The 21,494-nt window shown below is 42.2% G+C and overlaps 4 protein-coding genes across 6 annotated transcripts; 3 read left to right on the plus strand and 1 right to left on the minus strand.

Moving 5' to 3' along the window:
* Positions 1 to 203: 203 nt before the first annotated feature.
* Positions 204 to 551, plus strand: RB195_014655 (uncharacterized protein; the record flags this gene model as incomplete). The annotated part of the gene is made up of 1 exon (XM_064205016.1): positions 204 to 551. One exon carries the CDS (start codon positions 204 to 206, stop codon positions 549 to 551), a length of 348 nt encoding a protein of 115 aa, XP_064060897.1.
* Positions 552 to 2,024: 1,473 nt separating this feature from the next.
* On the plus strand, positions 2,025 to 3,601 carry RB195_014656 (uncharacterized protein; the record flags this gene model as incomplete). Of its 2 annotated transcripts, XM_064205018.1 has the most annotated exons (5): positions 2,025 to 2,033; positions 2,226 to 2,364; positions 3,225 to 3,283; positions 3,349 to 3,456; positions 3,545 to 3,601. In XM_064205018.1, 5 exons carry the CDS (start codon positions 2,025 to 2,027, stop codon positions 3,599 to 3,601), a joined length of 372 nt encoding a protein of 123 aa, XP_064060898.1. The 2 variants fall into 2 exon arrangements, with proteins under 2 accessions (XP_064060898.1, XP_064060899.1); XM_064205017.1 differs by lacking the exon at positions 2,025 to 2,033 and having other exon boundaries at positions 2,244 to 2,364.
* Positions 3,602 to 4,031: 430 nt separating this feature from the next.
* On the minus strand, positions 4,032 to 7,689 carry RB195_014657 (uncharacterized protein; the record flags this gene model as incomplete). The annotated part of the gene is made up of 7 exons (XM_064205019.1): positions 4,032 to 4,179; positions 4,252 to 4,457; positions 5,836 to 5,977; positions 6,059 to 6,156; positions 6,383 to 6,502; positions 6,727 to 6,903; positions 7,543 to 7,689. 7 exons carry the CDS (start codon positions 7,687 to 7,689, stop codon positions 4,032 to 4,034), a joined length of 1,038 nt encoding a protein of 345 aa, XP_064060900.1.
* A 3,430-nt stretch (positions 7,690 to 11,119) lies between these two features.
* On the plus strand, positions 11,120 to 20,694 carry RB195_014658 (uncharacterized protein; the record flags this gene model as incomplete). Of its 2 annotated transcripts, XM_064205021.1 has the most annotated exons (13): positions 11,192 to 11,336; positions 11,421 to 11,494; positions 12,977 to 13,129; positions 13,408 to 13,475; positions 13,544 to 13,720; positions 13,942 to 14,026; positions 18,146 to 18,251; positions 18,323 to 18,536; positions 18,802 to 18,892; positions 18,944 to 19,026; positions 19,185 to 19,333; positions 19,389 to 19,569; positions 19,824 to 20,694. In XM_064205021.1, the coding sequence occupies 13 exons, from the start codon at positions 11,192 to 11,194 to the stop codon at positions 20,692 to 20,694; spliced, it is 2,397 nt and encodes a 798-aa protein (XP_064060902.1). The 2 variants fall into 2 exon arrangements, with proteins under 2 accessions (XP_064060901.1, XP_064060902.1); XM_064205020.1 differs by lacking the exons at positions 19,185 to 19,333; positions 19,389 to 19,569 and having other exon boundaries at positions 11,120 to 11,336.
* Between the last annotated feature and the right edge of the window lie 800 nt (positions 20,695 to 21,494).

Consider the following 21,494-nt stretch of genomic DNA (forward strand, 5'->3'; position numbering starts at 1 on the left):
CATATATTCGCCGTTGCCGACGTCCGGAGAGTCCACATAGATCCAAGTTCCCGAAACAAGTCTCGATACTAGCCATAGGTAAGATCCGTATAAGTAATGTCAGTACATTGAATTCTTGTGGATTTTTTTTTACTACTGCTGCACCGCAAAACGGAAGACTAAACTAGTACGAGCAAAACACCAAGATCTAGCCCGGGTTTCCAATGAAGTCACGGAAGACCGTCTTCGCTTCTCTGGTCACATTAAGAGGAGACCGTCTGATTGTCCAAGTTGTCCTGGGGATGCTCCCAGTCCCGAACTTGAAAAGGCCTCCTAGTCGTGCAAAAAAGTTGTGGACGGAGGTGGTAAGGGAATATGTGAGGACACTTGGCATTGACAGACACTTCGGTCGAGACGTAAAATTCCGTTTATTTAATAGCGACGGATGGACAGATTCTATCCGAGCTCTAGCTGAAGATCGAAAAGGATGGTCTCAGATGTCTATAAGGACGACACATCCCTGCGAAGACAAGGATACCCGCGTTAGACCGCAACACCCTCCCGCCGTTTAATTGGTTTAAGTCAAGTACGACCAAAATTTGAAGGCATATCACTTAAGTCTGGAGTCTGATAACTGAACTGACTGACATGGTCTGATTTAAAAATAGCCTTTTTTCAGAAATGCAGAATCATACTACTTTTTTATATCAAAAAAACCCGCGATCGCGTCCGCGAACGTCTTTGATAGCTTCTGCACGTTGCAAGCAATAGGTTATTATCGATCGGGCACGATGACGCGACGGTAATCGATCGGTAATTACCAATTCGCAGAGGGATGCACAAGCTACGTGACTGCATCTGTGAACTCTACTGGGTGTCAAGGATATTGGTTTGCGCCAGGAATGATTGCTTACGAAGTCCTTCATAAACCGCTCATAAACCTTCTAGACATCACTTAAAGAAAAAATTGCTTAGCCAGTAATGATAGCATAGCAGTAACACGTTGTACAGCAATGTCTCTGCGTGGGAAGCGCATGTGAGTATGCACTTGTATATATTATTTCCACAAAGTGACGTCCCCACGCAATCACATATCTACGTAAGAATTTCTCTTTGTATCCTAAGTAGGATGGTCAACATGCCTGTCGCATTGCTCGGAATATTTATCCATTTGAAAACGCCATCCATTGTGCCACAAAACAGAAACAAGAAGGAAAAGAGCTCACTAGAGCTTCGCCTAAGTTCTACATAAAAGTTTAGCCCTTCATACCACATTGTCTGGTGGATTGACAGATAATCCTCCTGCAACAGAAGGTTAGAAATATGTGTGGTGCGTCCTTTTGTTAGTGTTTGAGAAAGACTTAACAATAGATGACACATATAACCTAATGAGCTGACGCAAGAGCTTTTTATCAACAAAATAAAATGAGGCTGCAGATCACAGCACATTCGTCCTTTTCCAGCCTTTGTGCTTATAGGAGAAGTAATCCATACTGACCGTGTTGTACTAATTCTGTAAAACAAGCACAACAGTGATCTCACACCACTCCTCGCCCGAACTCGTGCTGGTATGAGTATCACATCTACATAAGCAAACTTAGCGAATCCTCACTAGATGTTGGAGAACATCGTATCACATATACAATGAGTACAACTATTTCTATGATATCGTCTTCTGTACAACACTTGGAATCTGACCAGAGGTCAAGACGACTCGTTAAAGGTAAAGCAAGTCAGGGAAGTCCCCAAGATTTCTAAGGATTTCCACACAGTCAAGCTTGAGGAATACACTCAGCTCAATTTCGAAAATATAAGATGTCCAGATGATAGAAGAGGACAGGAAGAATTCAGCAACTGGTATGCGGACAACTGTCCAGATTACAATATTGTCGTTTACATTTCAGTGCGCGCACGTAGTACACACGTTGACGTCACTGCACATCGTGATTGCATGTGATTCGGAACTATGCTGCTCAACAACGAGTACATAGTCACCATGAGGAAGTGTTGACGGTGTCATGTGACTGTCTGCGTAAGCGTTCACGATGTATGGGGTATGTTTCGGGGGCGTAGAGTTGCTCACACCGTCGCATCCCATTCTCTCACCTATTTGGTTGATTTCTGCACCGATTTTGTCTTCACCTTTATCTCATTTTGTCTGAACTGTTGCATTGTTTACGACCACATGGACATTCCTTTTGTGTCTACCGATCATAGCAGTTAATTCGCACACCCCATACTCACAGATTCGTGTTACTGTCTCAATGCGTTCGTCACTTCGGTTTCTTGGTGACAATCTTCGCCGAACGATAATACAAGCTAATAACGGTCAAGCTATAGGAAAAACAGTATACCTAACCCATGTCAAATGGGTAACTGGGAAACGTGAGTTCCTACATGTTATTTCCTCTACCTCATCATCTTTGAAGCTTCCATATCAGTTCAGTTCAATCACACTTTTTGCATTGCTGCCCTTATTGTGGCAATCTGCGTTATCTGCGTTGCTTTTTTTCTGCGCTTCCCATTTAGTACATATTCAGCTAACATTCAGTGAGTGCTTAAATAGAACAGGGATTTAGTGTAAAACACTTGATTCTATGAACTAAAAGAACCTTTGCAAGCAAAGGTTCCTTGAGCATTGAGCTGCACACTAGGTAGGACACACTCGCATAATATGCAGGTGAATAAGAATCTCAGATAGGTTGCACTCTAATTTTCCTGCCTGTTTTGCGCTTTTGGGGCTTTGATGTTGGCGCAACATCTCCTCTTCACAATTTTCACTACATTCATCTTGAAAGAACACGACATCTCAGCGTGGACCCTCATATTTTGCGGTGCTTTATCTGGATACGTGTAATGTATGCAGATAAAGCATACATGTAACTGCAGTAATGTCTACAATAATGTCTACGTGTGACTTAGCAAAGATGTTTTTGTGTGTCACGTGTTTGTTGCATTGGTCTTGCGCGAAGCGCAAGATCGCAGTCGCAAGACCAATGCAACAAGCGCGAGTTCTAAATTAAGATAAAAATTTTTCTGAGCAGATCACTACATCTGTATTCAGCTTTGAAAGTTGGAACAAAAAAGATAGGGTCTAAAACTTTTTAAACAGCGTCCCATGGCGGGGTTGAAGAATCTTATATTCTTCATTCCCGCCATGGGAACCATAATATTTTTCCGTAAAAATAAAATACTTTGCTGGAGGAGCGCTTCATCTGTTGCATCTCTTCTGTTTGCCGTTTCAGATCAGCTGCAGAACTACTTCAGTAGGTATGGCCAAGTACGTAGTGTAAATATGTTCTTTGTAAGTTTCTATTGGAGTCGACTCGTTCACTTTTCTCCTTTTAATAAAAAAAATGCTGCTCATAGGATGCTGAGACGGGTTTACATCGTGGTTTTGCATCGGTCACGTTCGAGCACCCAGAAAGTGCTACGAAAGCAATGCAACATCGACCACATGTTATTGATGGTGATAGGGTCTGTTCATAATTTTTTTCTTAATCGTTCGAAGGATTGCCTACTTTCATTCCTTTCTTCTACACTGTGATAAAATCCCATCTTTCAGATCGATTTGGAGCCGTACATACCTATGCTGTCTAAGAAAAAGGATATCATATTGTAGAACTTCATGTTACATGTATAGTTAGAGTCTTTACTCTGGACTCGGGTCATAGGTGTCTGTATTTTGCCTCGTTGCCGTCATCTTATTGTAGGACATTCGTACGGCTTTCCTACTATATGATCTGCCATCAACGATTTGAGCGTTGCAGTGTCTATTTGACTTATTTGTAATATTTGACTATTTGACTACTAATGATTATAAGCGTTCTTGAAATGCAATAAATATATTGTGGTATGATAGAACTGTACATATCTGCACATCTAAGTGCAAAAACCACCATTTGATATTGCAGCGAATTTCCATGAAACGAAACTGACACGTAACAGCTGAAAAAGATGGTGTCATTACGGTAGTTGGGAAATATATTTGTACTTGAAAGAGGACGAGCCAGATAGGTCTTATTTATTTGTATGTACATAGATATTATCATCTAAAACCCGTGTGTACTGAATAGAGGTAGAGTGTAAGTCTCATAGGCAAACTCTTCTAAATGTGATCTATCGTTATACACTCCAATGTAGTCCAATTCTAGTTGGAAATCACCGTCTATCCGGTCCATGAGAACAATACCAAGTGAGCTGAAACATAACAAGAGTTATGCAAGAGTCTAAAGGAAGGCGTATCCTCCATGGAATTGTTTCATATCTTACCTAACGTCATCTAGATGCACTCGATATTGCTTGTCTTGAATTCGTCCTGCAACGGTATGGAAGAATCTGGAGAATGGGATCTTCTCGTACTGCCAGTATGGGCCGCCGTGCGTGTGCAGTGGATACGAGAATGAGTCTCCCCATGTCATATCGATTGCCAATGGTGCGTGAAGCATTATTTTATAGCTGCGGCCATCACCACGACACTAAAATCGAATGCAAATTCTGTAACCATCTGTCGGAAACGATGGAAAAAGAGTAGTTGTTATCAGAATGCCAAGCGCAAGCACTTCCATAAATACAGGGAGCGACGCGCAAAAAAGTGTTTGTGAAATAAACAAATGAATAAATAATACTAATAATAATAAAGCCTTTAGTTCTTGCTTCAAACAAAACTCATTGGCAAAACGAGATAGGTACGAACACAGTATTTTAATAATCCATAAACGGAGAATTACATATGGAAAGTGATATCCGTTTCCGTTGATTCTCTGTTGAAGTTGATGAAAAAAATTGGTCTCCACTCTTCCCATCAGATCTCTGTTGATTTCAGTGATTTGTTGACGGATGGCTTCCTTAAATTCATCTAACGAGACTTGCCCTCGTAGCCACTGGACTTGAGGTATCCCCAGTCCAGTGAAGGAAATCGAAATAGAATCTCCGGTCGCCCCCACGTTGAACCGCCTTTACCGATTCGCAACTTCTAATAAAGCACCCGAGTACACGTTGCTGTAGTGCCTACGGCTCTATGGTAGTAACTGGAAGTGAAATGCTATGGGAATGGATCATAACACGGGCACATGCTTCTCCTGTTTCAACGACCATGTAAGAGTCGGTTCAAAAACAATTGCTTCAAGTCTGCATGTGATAACTGCTGATGAAACACCTTATAGGATGCTCACGACCTCTCACAACATGGTGCATCTCCAAAGATAGCACTGTTGTAGCAAGAACGAGGTCCTTGACAAATCGAGATAACCCAGTAGTCGCGGTCTTTTCTCAGCAATTCTGAGCACATAGGTTTAATATTCTGTTGCGTAGGTAGTATAATTCGGCCATATTAGTGAGCTCAACCATTGATACAAGCCAAGAAAATGAGCACCGATGCATCGAATTTGTACCTCCTAGCGACGTTATTTTTTGTTGTTCCTTCTACCGTCCTCTCGGTTCTCCAGTGATGCGATTACATTTATACTTCTATTCTCTGCGATAGTGCGATGCGATGTTTTTTCTGCTTCTACAAGGCTAATGCCATAAAGTAGCGGAACTTCGGCAAAGCACTTTCAAAGGAATGCATGTAAAAATTGCAAGAAGCGCGGTGCTCCTTCCCATGTAACTTTTTGGCGGAAAATCAAACCACCACAAGTCATTTGATGAAGACATCCAGAGAATTCAGTCAATAGTGGTGAATGAATTTGAATTTCTTTTCTTCTTGACATCTTATCAGGATGTTATATAAATAAATAAATATATATATATATATATAAAATAAATAATTCAAAGAATATAAGTTCATACACTCACTTTTGAATTTGACATAGTGATTGGAATGGACTTCAGATGCGAGAGGGTCAGAAAGCTCACCTTGATGAGAAGATGGGAGAAATTCCTCCATTTGCCCAGATACTTCTTTCTATTAAGAAATTTTAGATCCTCCAACTTTACTGTAGCCCAACCAGCTCGTTCTATGCGTCCATCTTTTATTAATTCAGTGCAAATATGTCCTCTAAATGGGAAAAATAATTCATACTTACATAAATAAATAGAATGATGCGACTAAAAAAGTACTATTTTTGAGAACACCCACTTAAATATCGCGGTTTTGTTGTCTGTTGGGACAAACTGCACAGTTGAGAAACCCTCATTCCAGTCAGAATCACAACCAGTGCGCCAGCGTGATAACGCCTGAATTCTAATAGCAGTGTATTTCTACCAAGCGTCGGAAATAAATGGCTAGTAACAACAGACAATTCTCCAAAATCTTCAGCTTACATTCAAGAATAGATAAGGGCAAAAATACTAAGAATTTCACATTAGTTGTGATCGAACTGTCACAAATTAAAATTAGAATAGAGGCGGACAATATTTAAAATACGCTAAGTGAAAGTATAGATATCATGAAAGATATTACCTCAGGAGAGTCAAACTTCCACTCTATGCGAGCTTCATCTTGACGTACTGATCCTAGATCTTCTAGCAGCTCTGTTTTCTCAATTGTCATAGAGATCGACGAGATTTCTTCCTTGAGTAGCTGAACTAACACAGAATGTGGTATACTACAAGCAAGTTCCACAAAGAACAGGAATGGATTCTATTTGTTTGAACGGTATAGGTATAAATGGAGTAAAACAAATGGAAAAAATGAAAAAAAAAAATCCTCCCAGACCTTAAAACGGGCAAATGTCCTGAGAAACACGTTTAATAACTTAAAAAAGAGTTTTAAAGGAGAAAAATTAACTTCGGATTTCAACTCACTTTCCTCTGCTCCTTCGCAAGCTTTGGTAGATCCTTAATTATGTCTTCTATCGGTAATTCGGGATCGTATCCAATCATTCCTCTTTTGTTTTGAAAGTTGATATTGATTGGAGCGTCACTAGTGCCGAAGAGCGACCGTTTCTTCTTTTCGCCTACTTTTGATTCGACATCAGAAACCTGCAAGAAGCGAGTCATTAAAACCCACAGTGATGGGAAATCATGAACGATGTCTTAACCAACTTTGTCCAGTTCATCTTTGTTTCTTTTTTCCAACTAGAAGCGACAAATTGTACGGTCGCGCTTTCTACCTATGAACATTGTCTGCGCTAGAGGCAAAGAATGCGCATAACGATCAAAAGGACGAGAACGAAATGCGTAATTCCAAAGTTAAGATTGCTGTAGGAGGTTTGGGTGTTCAGGGTAAACGTTGGTACTAAGCGCCAGGAGAAGAGAGTACTGGGGGAATCCCCAGGCTAACTCCCTGAAAGGTCCCTCGCAGGTGTATCAGGTTCACACAAACCGCCACTGATTCTAGTTCGTTCAAAAATGCATTCTTCGAAACAGGGAAGTAGGAGAAAATAGGAAACAACTACTGGAATCCTCGATGACCTGATATACTACGGTTTCAGCGTGTATTTGCAGCAAGAAATGAGCCATAGGCGAAATTATGTAGGGCTCGTTATATACTCGAAACCTACGAATCATGTAAAAAAAGCAGCACTAATGGGTAAATGATACCATCGGGAAATCTGTTGTAATCGAATGCGCACGTGAAGTGACTTGAATTTACTCTAAAAAATCATTTAAAACAAGCACCTTTAAATCCGACCTGACACCCATCACTGCACTTGGCCGCGCTGTTGAGGCTTTATCTTGGGGTGGAGTTGTTCGAGACAGCAACCTATTAGAATTCTTCGAACCAGCTAAAGATAGAAGCTGTTGGTGACAGCGACGAAGCAACATCTGCAAAGTGTAGTTCTAAAGAACACACAAGCACGTCTAGAGCAATGTGACAAAAGGTATACGAATCCCGTAAATCAGCACAAGTGAGTAAACAACTTGCTCAAAATCAAGAAAGTAATGACATGATCCTGGTCATATTTCAAGAAACCAAGTTCAAAAATAGTGCAGAATCACGGAAATCTTGCTTATCAGACGTAAAAATGCACACTGAAGTTGCGTCCGCCGATGAGCGACTTTCTCTCGGAAAGAATATGTCGTAGTTAGGGGCAGAATCCGAGTTTGTTTGTATACATATTGCGTGATAGGGCTCAGAAAGATCCCATTGCTATCTGTTCACTCCAGCAGTCATCTTTGGATCCAGTCTTGGGGTTATAGGTGTATAGTACCCATATCTCTCGGAACCCTGCCGAGATTTGTTGGGGATTTTCTGAGATATTTGGGCTAATAGGGCATAACTTATTCTCATTAGAAAAACGACATTGCGAGGCATAGAACTAGTCCGCGCTTATTTGTTGAACTCATCGTCAGGATTTTTCGTTTTTAGTGTCGTAATGATGTCGGCACCTGCCAACCTAGTAAACTATAAACGCCTTCGATTGGTGTAACACAGGGGGGAGAGGGGGTGTATGTCAAGTACGAAGAGGGCGCGCATCGCGGTACACGCGTCGCGCCCAATCTTTGGAGACATTCGGCGCCGACTCTATGTACGACATTATCACGTCTGGTGTTTCTGCGCACAGCTTTCCATGGAGTTTTCGATGTTGCCTTCCCTCTACTACAGCACGTATTTCACAAGCACCACAGCACTCTCTAGATGTCCAAAAGATAGATTGGTCGCTCAATTTGCCAGACGACACAACCGTTTACTGCCCATACACATAGTTAAAGGCAGCTTATCATGATTTTGATATGGTGGGGAACTCACAGCAAAAGCGTAGAGTTTGGGTAGTAGATTGCGAAGCCCAGCGTGGATCAGCTCATTTTTCACTAATCGTCGCAATCAGCGACATGAAAGAGGCTATCACTCTCTTGTCATCCGCTTTCGAGGCTCTTTTTTACGACGATTTCAGTTGCAACGCGCCTTGAGCGCGGGCCGCATCGAGCGGAGTTCAGAGATGTAGTTCCATGAGCCTATCCAAGTGATACCAATGAGGGAACTGGAACGTATGTAGGAGTGCGTTCTTACGTGCCTCGTAGGAAATAAACCGATCCCCACCCCGTTTTTTTCAACGATTGGGGAAAGATTAGTGGTACCTCGCTGGGTTCTGCAGTCTACTACACCAACTCTGCGCTTTCGCGGTGTGTTCCACAACTGGTCAAGATCGTGACACGCCGCCTTTAAAGGAAAGCGTGTAAAGTGAATCCCATCAGTCGTACGACTACAACCAAATGTTTAATAAGTTAAGATAAGTTCAGTCTTCTGGCCCTATCCATCTACATGCCGACTTTGTAAGAGCGGGCTCACGTTTTTCATGATGGTACCTTCAAGGCTCCTTTCCTTCTGAATCCTTCCTTAGAATGGAAAGAACTTAAGATTAAAAAAAAAAACATATTGTCATATTGTTATGTTAGACATATTGTTATGAACATATTGTCGAACGAAGTGGAAGTTTATTACCACATTGTTTTTTCCTATCTTGCTTTATGGTTGCTTATTGTAAAGATCACCTGTGAAAGGAAGGAATTGTCTGTTCTATACAATTCGTGATGACCTTTCCTCTTCAACTGATTCCTGCAGTGACATCAATGGCTACAATTTATATCAAAGAACCACACTGAACTGGTTTCCGATGAACGCACGGCACACATACATGCACACTATGTAGTGGTCTCTTTGGGACACTCTCTGGGCTTCACTCCTGTAAACCACTGGCTCCTCCACGGATCCTTCTGAAAATCCACGTCTAGCGAATAGCGTCTGGGTAGCCGAAAAGGAACGTTTTATGATCTAACGGTGATCAATTAACTGGTCAGAGATTGTGTGTTCTCTTCGTTTGAAGATGTGTTATCGATTTTAACTCCTTTGTGTGGGGGTTCATCTTTGATTAACTCTGATTTTCAAGGTTTCTTCTTGCGTCTTTTTTTTCATGTTCTGCCACCGTATGGGCCAATTCTAACCTTCTAATTTCTCGAATGCAGTCATTTTAGTAAAAACTATAGTTAAAAGTGACGCAGTTGGTGCGAATGCTGAGCACGGCTGTGAATTCCAGTCACGGATCAGTACTGTTCATCCCGTAAACATTTGGAGAGTAAAATTTGCAAAAAGACCATTGCACTTTTCAACACTTCTATGTTTTTCTGGTTAGTTTAGGCATGAAAGTGGCTGCACTTATCAGTTTCTCAAGCTAAAAATTTATGTGAAAACAATTCCGGGGATACGTTCATATTGTGAAGACTATTTTGGACCAGAGAAGAGACTAGATTTGCGAACTCTCGTTTCTCCATATTTTTCTTAAATCGGAACGTTATCATGTTTTTTTCCTCTTATCGCGAGTCATTGGTAACAAACGACATCCAACTCTTCTCCGCAGTAACCTTTTTTCTTAGCATCATAAATTTCATTGAAATTTTGATATATCATATTACGTTTTTGGTTACAAAGAAAAGATCTTATCAAACTATTTTCCTTGATTTATATTAAGCTTCTACTAACTTTTCAATATTCGTCAAAGAAATTTTTAAATATATCAACTGGTACTAATAGAGGACTAGTATTGGATTCCAGCAACTGAGGTCTAGGATTAATCCGTCGTTTGCAGTAGACACTGTGACAGGTCACAGTACTGTACTGTACTGTACTGTTATATTATAGCCTCCTTTGTTCCGCCATTTCGCCGTACGAAAAAAAGCCGATAGATAATAACAAAATAAGCAAATGTAGAGTGACCTACGAGCGGCTGGAAACGCGTCGCCTTGTAAATTACCGTCCACGTAATATTGCATTATAAACCGAAGACTTTAAGGATTGTCGTAGTTTGAGAGAAAGTGAAGGGCCTTTTCTTGCTCGCAATGCGCAGAATTTCTGATGTTTATAAATTAGAAAAGAGGAGAAATCAGAAACTTTGAGCAGAGCCACTAGAGCCGCTTAATTTACTGCCTTTTCAGACCATTTAACTCGTAGTTTGCATGACTACACATCTGAGAACTTCTCTCATAGTTGAGCATGAAAATTTGAACTTGTGAGCATCGCAGTTTTTTAGAAGCAGTAGAGCACTGTGGAATTACGGAGTGAGACCGTGGTGTTCATAGTTTTTGTGGTATGACCTTCTACACGTACTCCTCTTAGGTTTTGCGACAGCATGGAATTGCGTTTCGTGTCTTTCTTTCCGTTTCTTCTATTATATGCTCCTTCTCGTTTCAATCATTTCTTTCCGTAATACCATCCACTCACCATAAGTTTCCCCAGACAACTTCACAATAATACAGAAGAATGCTGTCAGTACTGTTTGTATGTATTATGTTTATTCATTCTGCATATAATGCTAAGCTACTTCTGGCCTCAATGCCGCAAGGTCGATCACACACTGGTTCGTTCATGCCATTAATCAATAAATTAAAAGAGCAAGGACATGAGGTCTCGCTTTATATGGAAGCGTATCCTGACGAAAAGAATTTTGGATTAAAGGATCAAATGCTTAAGATCACCAGTGAGTTGAATAGCACAGAAATTTTTTCTAGAAATACCAAAACAAAGTTCGCTTGCACTTATCTTCCCAACGATTTTTTTCCAGATCGCACAAATCCCTTTGCTAGTGATGAATTTGAATCCTTTCAATGGAAAAACGACTTTGTTGTGACGTCACAGGTTGGTGCAAACTGTTGAAGTTGAAGTGGGATCTGCAATTCTTCGTAAGAACAAGAAAGTTGCAAAATCGCTTTAGTATATGAGCTAACCACAGCCTACAAATCCTCGTCCACCCCGACCAGTTTTTTCTTTTTTTTTTTACCGAGATTGTAGTGATTTTGGTATCACCACTTACACTGTGTGGACTGACACAAGCATGGCAAACTCTTATCAGAGAAGCACGCATAGAGGACTGTCGCAGTTAATAAGCCATAATTTCAAAGAATTCACACGGCCGTACACATATGTACCCCCATATGTAGAGTCAAAACGACGTGAAGCACGATGCATTTGCACAAGCCGCTGCGCTCAAAGCAGTGCGGTGGAGCGTACCTGTTAGGATAGAGGGGGCCCATGCTGGAACCTTTCATCGCTGCAATTAACAATGGTCCCACGTCGATTCCATCCGCTATCTCCACGTCGCTTGGAGCGGAGCCGCTTACGCAACTGCACCGTGTTTCGTGGTTTCATGCTGTTTTGCCCCCCGCGCCCCTACATGCAACTGACGTACGCACATACATACGACTGTGTAGGATTTTGTGGTGATGCTTCCTAATTATCGATCAGGTCAGCTTTGGAAATTTGAAGGCCAATGACGGCAAATCATTGCCCCTTCACTAATCAAGTTAGAGTTTTTGATGAGACACTTGTTGTCACCCTTAAGTCGTCCGTAATCTGAAGTGTTGCAAGAAATTCTCATCGACCGTTTGGGGAAATTTCCAGTGCCGTTTCCGTGTAGGTTAGGGCTCATTTCTGTTCATTTGATCTGTTTTCATTTCTAATCAGTTTCAGTTTTTTTTTTTGGATACGTGAGCGTGTGGTCACATTACACTACCTTTTCTTAAAGGCATCACCCCACGAATCTGAGGTGGTGCTGATTTCAGGTGGAGTATTCGTATACGGGATGGGAGACTACGGAGAAGGGGGTGATTCCGTCCATTTCTTCCTAATTGCCGTAAAAAAACGGCCCGGAAGATGCGGCGCGTGCACAAGACTGGCGAGCTCCAATCGAACTCATTGTAGAAAATAGCGCGCCGGATCGCTCGACGCCGTATCGTCCGGGCCGTTTTTTGCGGCAATTAGGAAGAAATGGACGGAATCACCTCCCTCTCTGTAGTCTCCCATCCTGTATACGAATACTCCACCTGAAATCTGCACCACCTCAGATTCTTGGGGTGATGCCTTTAATCTTGAAGGTTGGGTGAACTTATCTAACTGAACACGTCACTTACGTTAAGCTACTTTGCGGAATTTTTTGTAGTATAAGAAAAGTTTTGAGAACGTGTCTATTTTCTCTTGACCTACTAATTCTGGCCGAAGACTTCATTATCACTATCATTAACAATAATGAATGCATTATCATTAATACATCAGCGTTTCTAATTTTTTCTCGAGTAGTTCTATCCACCAAAGATTATGCCGATTCCAATTTTGTTTCTTTAGATGTTTCCATTTTTCTACGGAGCAGATAGTTGTGACATTGTGCTCCGGGAGCACCGAGACTTCTTCAACAAAATGGTCAAAGAACATTTCGATCTCATATTTACTGATACCTTATTTGCTGCTTGTGCCTACGGTTTCACATCTCTCAATAAAGTAAGTCCAGACACGCCCAATAGGTGTTTCGGGGAATATCCTTCTATAGATTATCCCTTTGACGACAGCGCGGCTCACCGGTGAGCCGCACGCTTTCAGCGGTTATTCTCCCATAACTTCTTAGTTTTTCCACATTTAATGGGTTCATTATCTTCGAGTATAGTGGAAACAAAGCTCGTAAAAGTCTGCTTGCCCCAAGCGCCAGATACGCAAAAAAAAAGCGCTGTCGTCAATGGGTCAAGTAGAAATACCGTACAAATTACGCTGTAGCTGTTAAGGCTAACCATGTTCTGATGAGTTCAACGCATGTGGATTCAGCTGTTGGTTCCATGCGAGCACATGGAATGTGAATGATTTTCTTCCGTACACATCCTACTGAATCATATTCATCATGGTATAAGTCCGATTTCCCAGAAATTTTGTGATGACACCACGGAGTTTCATGCCGTCACTTGATGTGAACTTCAAACCAGAGTTATTCTATTATCGAATAACTGGAACGCTTGAATGGATCGTGAATTTTTTTGTTATTGGACTTTTGGTGAATGAGCGGATGAAGACGTCGCTGATTCCGGTTGCCCCGTCTTTCAGGTAATCGCTTCGTACGAGTTGCAATTTTTATAAGCCATCAAATTGTTTGTTGTACGGACAATAATGACACGTTCTCGACAGGGGTGACCCAGGCGAAAGATTTTGAGGTTTACTGTAGTAGGTGTGGAAGCTAGTAGATCACCCTTGGTTTGCAAGAAAAAGAACACCTTCATGAGAGCGTATGTGTTTAAGCCGGTAGAAACTTCTAAACAACATTTCAGCTTTATCGAGTACCAGAGAACTGCGTCCATGACATTTACGGATATGCCAAATGATCTTATTGGTCCATTTCCAAGGACGAATGACGTAATTCCTACTCTTATTTTCAATCTAAATTCAAACTCACTAAACTCACTAGTGAAAACCACTGCCCACACGCGTTTGTGCTTTATTTTCGAAACATATCTGCCCTTACAAAATTTACTATTACCAAAGCTAGAGATAGGATCACCAAATAAGGCCAAGTATCGCCTCACACCAGCTCACGCAATGCCTACGCTAGGATTTGAGGCATCACCCCACGAATCTGGGGTGGTACGGGTTTCAGCTGGGTAATGCTTATACGGGGTCATAGGTTGTGGGGGAGAGGGTGATTCCGTTCATCTTTTCCTGCATCAGTGTAGACGGACGGCCCCGAAACGCTGTTTCTTACGACGGCTGTTGTTGCAATGCGCAACTATTGCGCCCCGTCCCGCCTACAATTCGTCCGACTGAGTTTTCGACGAATCGCAGGCGGCAAGGGTGGCGTGCTGGGGGAACGGTAAAGAGGGTCCCGGCGGATTCTCCGCGAATGCCTCCGAGACATAACGTACCCGAAGGATATGCCGGCGGATACGCGAACATACCTCGACGAGATCACGCTCCAGTCCTTCATGGAGACGCAGACTACCGTCATAGATGTTCTTCTAGCCACAGAGACGCAGAAAACTGAGCAGTTACGAGGAAATATGCAAAGAAGAGTGGTGTGAGTTGTCGAAATTACCGAATAAGTCAAAGAATAATAGTGTTAAGTAGAAATACATGGGACTTGTATGGTGTTCTACTGAAGAAAGAGAGTGAGTTTGTCTTTATATCACCTTCAAAAAGTCTAGAAATCTTAACGAGTTTGAACTCTTTTTCTTCCTGTAAGTTCCAAGAAGTCAGAGATACAGAAGGTTCCTCTGCCCAGAAATAAATTAGGCTAAAAAAAAGCTTGGGAGTTAAATGATAACGATAGTTCTCATTACCGTTAATTTTGAGAGCTGGAATATTCCGTTTTAACGAAAATTTTTACGCACGTAATTTGAAGCTATCAGATAATCCTTATCTCATATTTCACGTGAGAATTTCTCTTGCTTCTGGTACGATTACAAAATTGAGATCACCTCACTTCACAAAATTGCAGTGAGTGTGTTTGATTCTCCAAAACAATTTAGTAGATAGTGAATTATATCCTAACCGGTGATGCAGCGTATGATTAACGGTAGGTAAGCAGAGTCAGCTATTTAGGTGCTAACGAAAGTGAATATCTTTAGGATACGCACCATCGCTAATTGCTCTGACGAGGCATGACCGGGGCATGCTGGAAATTCCGCTGAGACCCTCTTTACACGCACCCCGGATTTCAGGCGGGTAGTGCCTATACGGTGTCGTAGATTGTGGGGAGGAAGGTGATTCTGTTCACCTCTCCCTGCGTCAGTGTAAACGAACGACCCCGGAATGTTGTTTCTTACCTCTATTGCAGCACGCCGGGTGCGTGTTCCGGGGTCGTTCGTTTACACTGACGCAGGGAGAGGTGAACAGAATCACCTTCCTCCCCACAATCTACGACACCGTATGGGCACTACCCGCCTGAAATCCGTACCACCTCAGAGTCGTGTGGTGATGCCTTTAAATAGAAAATAATTGGCCTAAAGTTCGTGATCTGGAGGAGTTTTGGGGACTTTTCGACTCGCTTTATCGTAAATATGGAAAAGTACAGTTTACAAACTGAATTTCTATTTTTCTTGGAAATTTGGATTCTTGTTTATTTTCAGCCGCACCGTTTCGGTAAATCTAAAAATAAATCGAAATAATCGAAATAAAAATAAGCCTAGAAGCGGGACACTCTGCCCTATAAGTAGTTTGTTACTAAATTGAAACAGCCTTTGAAAATTGAAAATCTGAATTGGAAATTTATGACAAAGTTTATAACTAACTGGGTTCTTCTGAAGCGAATTCCTTTCTAAAAATTTCCGTGAATTTGGAAATCTGACGATTCGGGAGTTTCTTTAAAGCGTTCTTAAATCGTATCCACCATCGAGCGGATAGTTCTACATACTCATAACTTTTCAAGGGGGGCTTTTGAAACCCCATTCTAGTCGACAGCTGAATAGCTTGAGTTCAAATTTGATGATCTGAACAAAAAAAGGAGAAAGATGACAAGGAACTTGTTGATTAAAAAAAATCTTAGGTTCTATTGGTGTAGCGCAGTCGAGCAGTGACTGGACGATTTATGGTTTGAAACCTCACTGACGCCAAACAAGCCCTTCATCACCTCGGGGGTGACAAATTGGTACCAGAGTTGTCTGTGAAGATAAAGACACTGATCTGAAAAGTAAGGCTGTCGAAAGGAAAAGTACTGTTGTTCTGCTGGATAGTTGTTAGTGGATATGTTGTATGTCTAACTTCATTAAAGGCATCACCCACGAATCTGAGGTGGTACGGATTTCAGGTGGAGTATTCGTATACGGGATAGTATATTATGGAGAGGGGGGTGATTCCGTCCATTTCTTCCTAATTGCCGTAAAAAACGGCCCAGACGATACGGCGTCGACCGATCCGGCGCGCTTTTTTCTACAATGAGTTCGATTAGAGCTCGCCAGTCTAGTGCACGCGCCGCATCTTCCGGACCGTTTTTTACGGCAATTAGGAAGAAATGGACGGAATCACCCTTCTCCCCATAATCTACGACCCCGTATACAAATACTCCACCGGAAATCCGTACCACTCCAGATTCATGGGGTGATGCCTTTAATGTAGTCGAGGTTAATTGTAGCACTTTCTGTGTTTCGCTCCAGATTCATGGGGTGATGCCTTTAATGTAGTCGAGGTTAATTGTAGCACTTTCTGTGTTTCGCACCCTATGTCCGCTGAACAGAGTTCCCAGTGCGAGGCTACCAGCAGTGCCCCATGCTGTCATTGGTGTTCCTCTGTGCATTTCTTTCCAGAGGGTTTTACTTTCCTTCAGAATTACCGCATAAAAGATTAGGAGACCTAAACTTCCATCAAAGGTCATTACTGACGTAGTCCCTTATTTAGGCAAGCGTCGACAAATGATCTCTGGCTTTGGACAGTTTATAACTTTCTTATGTGACTTTCTTGCTCATGGGCATAGCACTCGTGATGTTTTCTGTTCAGATTGATGGACGTTTTTCGAAAGGTGAACTTTTGAATTTCCATCTGACTGCGGAGTCGGTGGTAGTTGCGATGCGATGTTGAAGCAAAGCAGAGGATATTTGTTCGGATAAAACTATCTAACCCTATGTCCATAAATGAGAAGATCGTATACGATTTGAAGCAAAGACCAAGTTTGGTGCAGAATCTCTGAATGAGGAGCTATGTCAGCAATGATTTCTGATGGAAGTATAAGTTTTCGTTCCTTATATGCAGCAAAAGAAGCAAAGTAAAAGACTTCAACGAAATAGCCACGGAAACGCTACTGCTGCCTGAGGCAGTGTTGGCAGCCCCGCGCTGGAAACTGCGGTCGGCGCACACAGGGTACGAAATAGTGAAAGTGCCAAACTTAACCTCGACTACACTAATGAGGTGAGATACACTATATACATCTACCATGCAGTAGAACAACCGTTTTTTCTCATAAATGGCTTTATTTTTCGTTGACATCTGTATTCAGGTTTCAATTGGAATGAGGTTATGAACAGATAGAACTATCTGCTCGAAAATGGGTCCGATTAAGAATGTTTGCAGCTACCTATTTGAACGTGGATACAATAAAAACGCTTGCAAGAAGATTTCGATCGTCAAAATCCCAACAATTCACAATAATTTGCATACGGATCCATTTCATTATGAGAGTACCACTTTGTCATCGTTTTTCTGTTCAGAGTGAAGGCCATCTCAATGGTCTCGTCACTAGATTCGTTGTTGTCTGTTAGGAATGTTGATGGGTTTACCTACACGGTGCGGCAGAAAAACGAAAATTTTCAATGTGTTTTTGTTAACGGTGTCCTTCCACAATTAAAGCAGAGCGACTCTTTAGAAAAATGTTCTCAAAACTCTCCTAAACCACAAACTTTAGACCTTTTATTTTCTGTTTAATACTAAGGACGGCATTGCGTTGAGCATTGAGGCATTGCATTGCGGCGGCGTCAGCCAGCGAGAGACAATTGGCACTGGACAAGCTACTCGTCTGTATTTACTAGAAAATCATAGTCCATGTTCCAGTTATTCGACTACGGTGCGTATTGTCCAACTCCAAAACCACTTAGTGGAGAGCTCTTGAATTTTGTCTCTGCTCCTCATTCTAAGGGGACCATACTAGTAGCGTTCGGTAAATTTTAATTCTTCTAGGAATAACTCGAAAAAATAAGTGCAGTTGCTCAGTAATTCGAAAAAATTTAGGCACTGTTATAAACTGGGGTCGAGTACCTCGCGAGAAATTCAAAGCATTGCTTGAAACATTCAATTCACTAACGGATTACCGTATTGTTTGGGCATACAATGGACGTCCCCTGGACACAAAACCGCACGTTTATAAATCGAAGTGGATACCTCAAATCGATGTTCTTTACGATAATCGAACAGTACTATTTTTCAACCATGGAGGCTTGAAAAGGTCCATTTTTTCCTGTGATTTCTTCTCAAGAAAAAATGAATGGAAGTAAGGAGAACAATCATTTCAGAGAAATTGAATCCAATATTTTACCAATTTCATTTTTTTGACGTTCTTGGTCGCTGAGAAGATGACCATCCAGATCATATACAGTTGGCATCGAACTTGGGCAGAGTAGTAGCATACGCTACGGCGTACGCGTCATGTTCATCTGATTGATAGGACTTGAGGGCGACTATTAACATTAAGTGAGACTGAAGTGATTTAGCTTGAAAGAGGCAACATGTTCATCAACGCCAGCGGTTTTCATGCCGATGTTTGCTGAACAAGTGAGGAACGGATGGATGGCAAAGAACAATGTCTGTCGTTTATTTCTTATCCTAATTCTTTGAATAAATCACTTATTTCAGGGTTATGCGGAAGTGTTTAGCAAACATGAATTAACTGCGGAAAATTTGCTGAGAACGTTGAAGCGCGTTCTTGAAAATAGGAGGTAAACATTTCCCTATGAAATAACAATGCGATTTCTTTTTGTAGGGTTCTTCCAAACTCCCATTTAACTAAAAATATCAACATCCACAGATTTCAAGCATTCAAAATGACGTCAGATTTTCCTCCATCAAGAAATGAAAAATTCGAATTGTGTTCTAGTAGAAATGTTCTTGTTGTTCTTGTTCTGTCGTCCTTAGGGAACACAGTAATAATGCGGACAAGGAAGCGAAAAGTTCTTCTCAACCTGTTCTCAGATGTGTGGATAGGAGCCAAGAAAATTGCGAATCCACAGTCAATTGGGTTGACAAGTTCGACAAATTTCCTTAAAGGTGCCTCGATCCACGTGGAAAGGCTGAATTCTAGGATCTACGGAAAACCTTAATGCATCAAGAAGGGAGATGGAGAAAATCATCTACGACTTCTACTCTGATCTCCTCGACAGCCATGTCCACTTGCCTCCTCACCATCTGAGGGAAGACGGACATGTCATTCCAGAGGTTCTCCCGTCCAAAATACGACATGTTGTGTCGTGTATGCTGTGTCGGTAAGAAATCGTACGGCACCTGGACCCGACAGAATAAGACCAGAACAACTGAAGAACCTTCCGCCAGTATTCATCAACACCCTGGCGAGCCTCTTTACACGTTACCTGTCGGAATGCAAGGTTCCTAAGCAGTGAAAGACTAGCAAGACCGTGTTGCTGTATAAAAAGGGAGATCCACATGACATCGGCAACTATCGCCCAATCTGCTTACTGTCCGCCATCTACAAGCTCTTTACAAGAGTGATCCCTAATAGGATTGAAAAAATCTTGGATGAAGGACAGCCATGCGAGCAAGCAGGGTATCGAAAAGGATTCAGCACGATTGACCACATTCACACTATTTCGAAACTCAACGATGTATCACGAGAGTACAAGATGCCGCTCTGTCTCACCTTCATCGACTTGAAGAAGGCCTTTGACTCAGTTGAGACGGAAGCGGTCGTGGAAGCCTTGGACAACCAAGGCGTCCCTACTCAGTACATAAAGGTACTTCGAGAGTTGTACAGTAACTTCACGAGCGGAATTTCGCCATTCCACAAGAATATCATCACTGACGTGAAGAGGGGGGTCGGACAAGGTGATACAATTTCACCCAAAATATTCACAGCCACCGTCGAGAACGCAATGCGAAAGTTTGAATGGGACGACATGGGAGTGAAGATTGATGGTCGGCAGCTACACCATTTGCGCTTTGCTGATGACATCGTACTGGTAACACCTAGCATCAGCCAAGCAGAAAGAATGCTGACCGAATTCGACGAAACATGTGGATGCATCGGTCTTCAGCTGAATCTGCAAAAGACAATGTTCATGTGCAACGGTTGGGTCTCGGATGCCCCACTCATGCTCAACGGAACGAACATATCCGATTTCACCAGCTACGTTTATGTGGGTCGGGAGTTGAACATGATGAACGACCTGATCCCCGAGCTGGGCAGGAGGAAACGAGCGGCTTGGGGAGCGTATAAGAGCATCGAGGGTGTAGTGAAAGGGGCCAGAAACACCCGGCTCCGTGCTCACCTCTTCAACACCACCGTACTTCCTGCTTTGACCTATGTTTCGGAAACCTGGGCATTTCGCAAGCAGGAAGAAAACGCGTCAATGAACGCGCAATTGAGAGAGTGATGCTAGGAGTATCCCGTTTCACACAAGTGAGGGATGGGATTCGAAGTTTTCTCCTACGCCAGCGATCGAAGATTAGAGACGCCGCCGCGTTTGCCAAGGAAAGTAAAATAAGGTGGGCCCGACATGGTGATGCGCTTTAATGACAACCGTTGGACCAGAGCCGTGAGCGACTGGGTTCCCCGCGATATTAAGCGCACTACAGGAAGACCGCCGACCCGATAGTCAGATTTCTTCACGAAGTCCTTCAAAGAAAATTATGAAGCTCTTCGTGTCCCACGCGAAAGGAGGAACCATTGGGCTACTCTGGCACGCGATCGGGGCAAATGGAAGAATAACTGGCGCCCGCTCGACCAGTTCGAGGATCAACGGGAGTCAAGGTGATCAAGGTGATGGGAAACCTTTCTATTTCTGTTTCTATTTAGTCCTTAACTTTTAAAAGACAATGTCCTCGCCATATTACTGCAACGACACGGCTACAAAATTTTTAGATCTCTTTGCATAGTCAAAGCGATTTTTCCCGAATTCATCGGAAACTTTCCAGTTTTACCAATAATGCAGCACGGATTACCGAGTTGTTCAACGATAAGGTCGTTCATCCACTATCGCAAGGTGCTCACTATATAAATAGACTATTACACTACGGAGGAAGAATGCCCGAGTACTTCTACCCACGTGCTATCACCAGAGACTATTTCTCATATTTGAATCTCGATTTAGCAATTATTCCGATTATGTTTATAGTACTGGTGTCTTATTGATTTCCTCTTTTACTTTAATTTTATTGAATTCTTATGGATTCT

The sequence above is a fragment of the Necator americanus genome, chromosome V (assembly GCF_031761385.1).
Source record: "Necator americanus strain Aroian chromosome V, whole genome shotgun sequence".
Taxonomy (NCBI): Eukaryota; Metazoa; Nematoda; class Chromadorea; order Rhabditida; family Ancylostomatidae; genus Necator; species Necator americanus.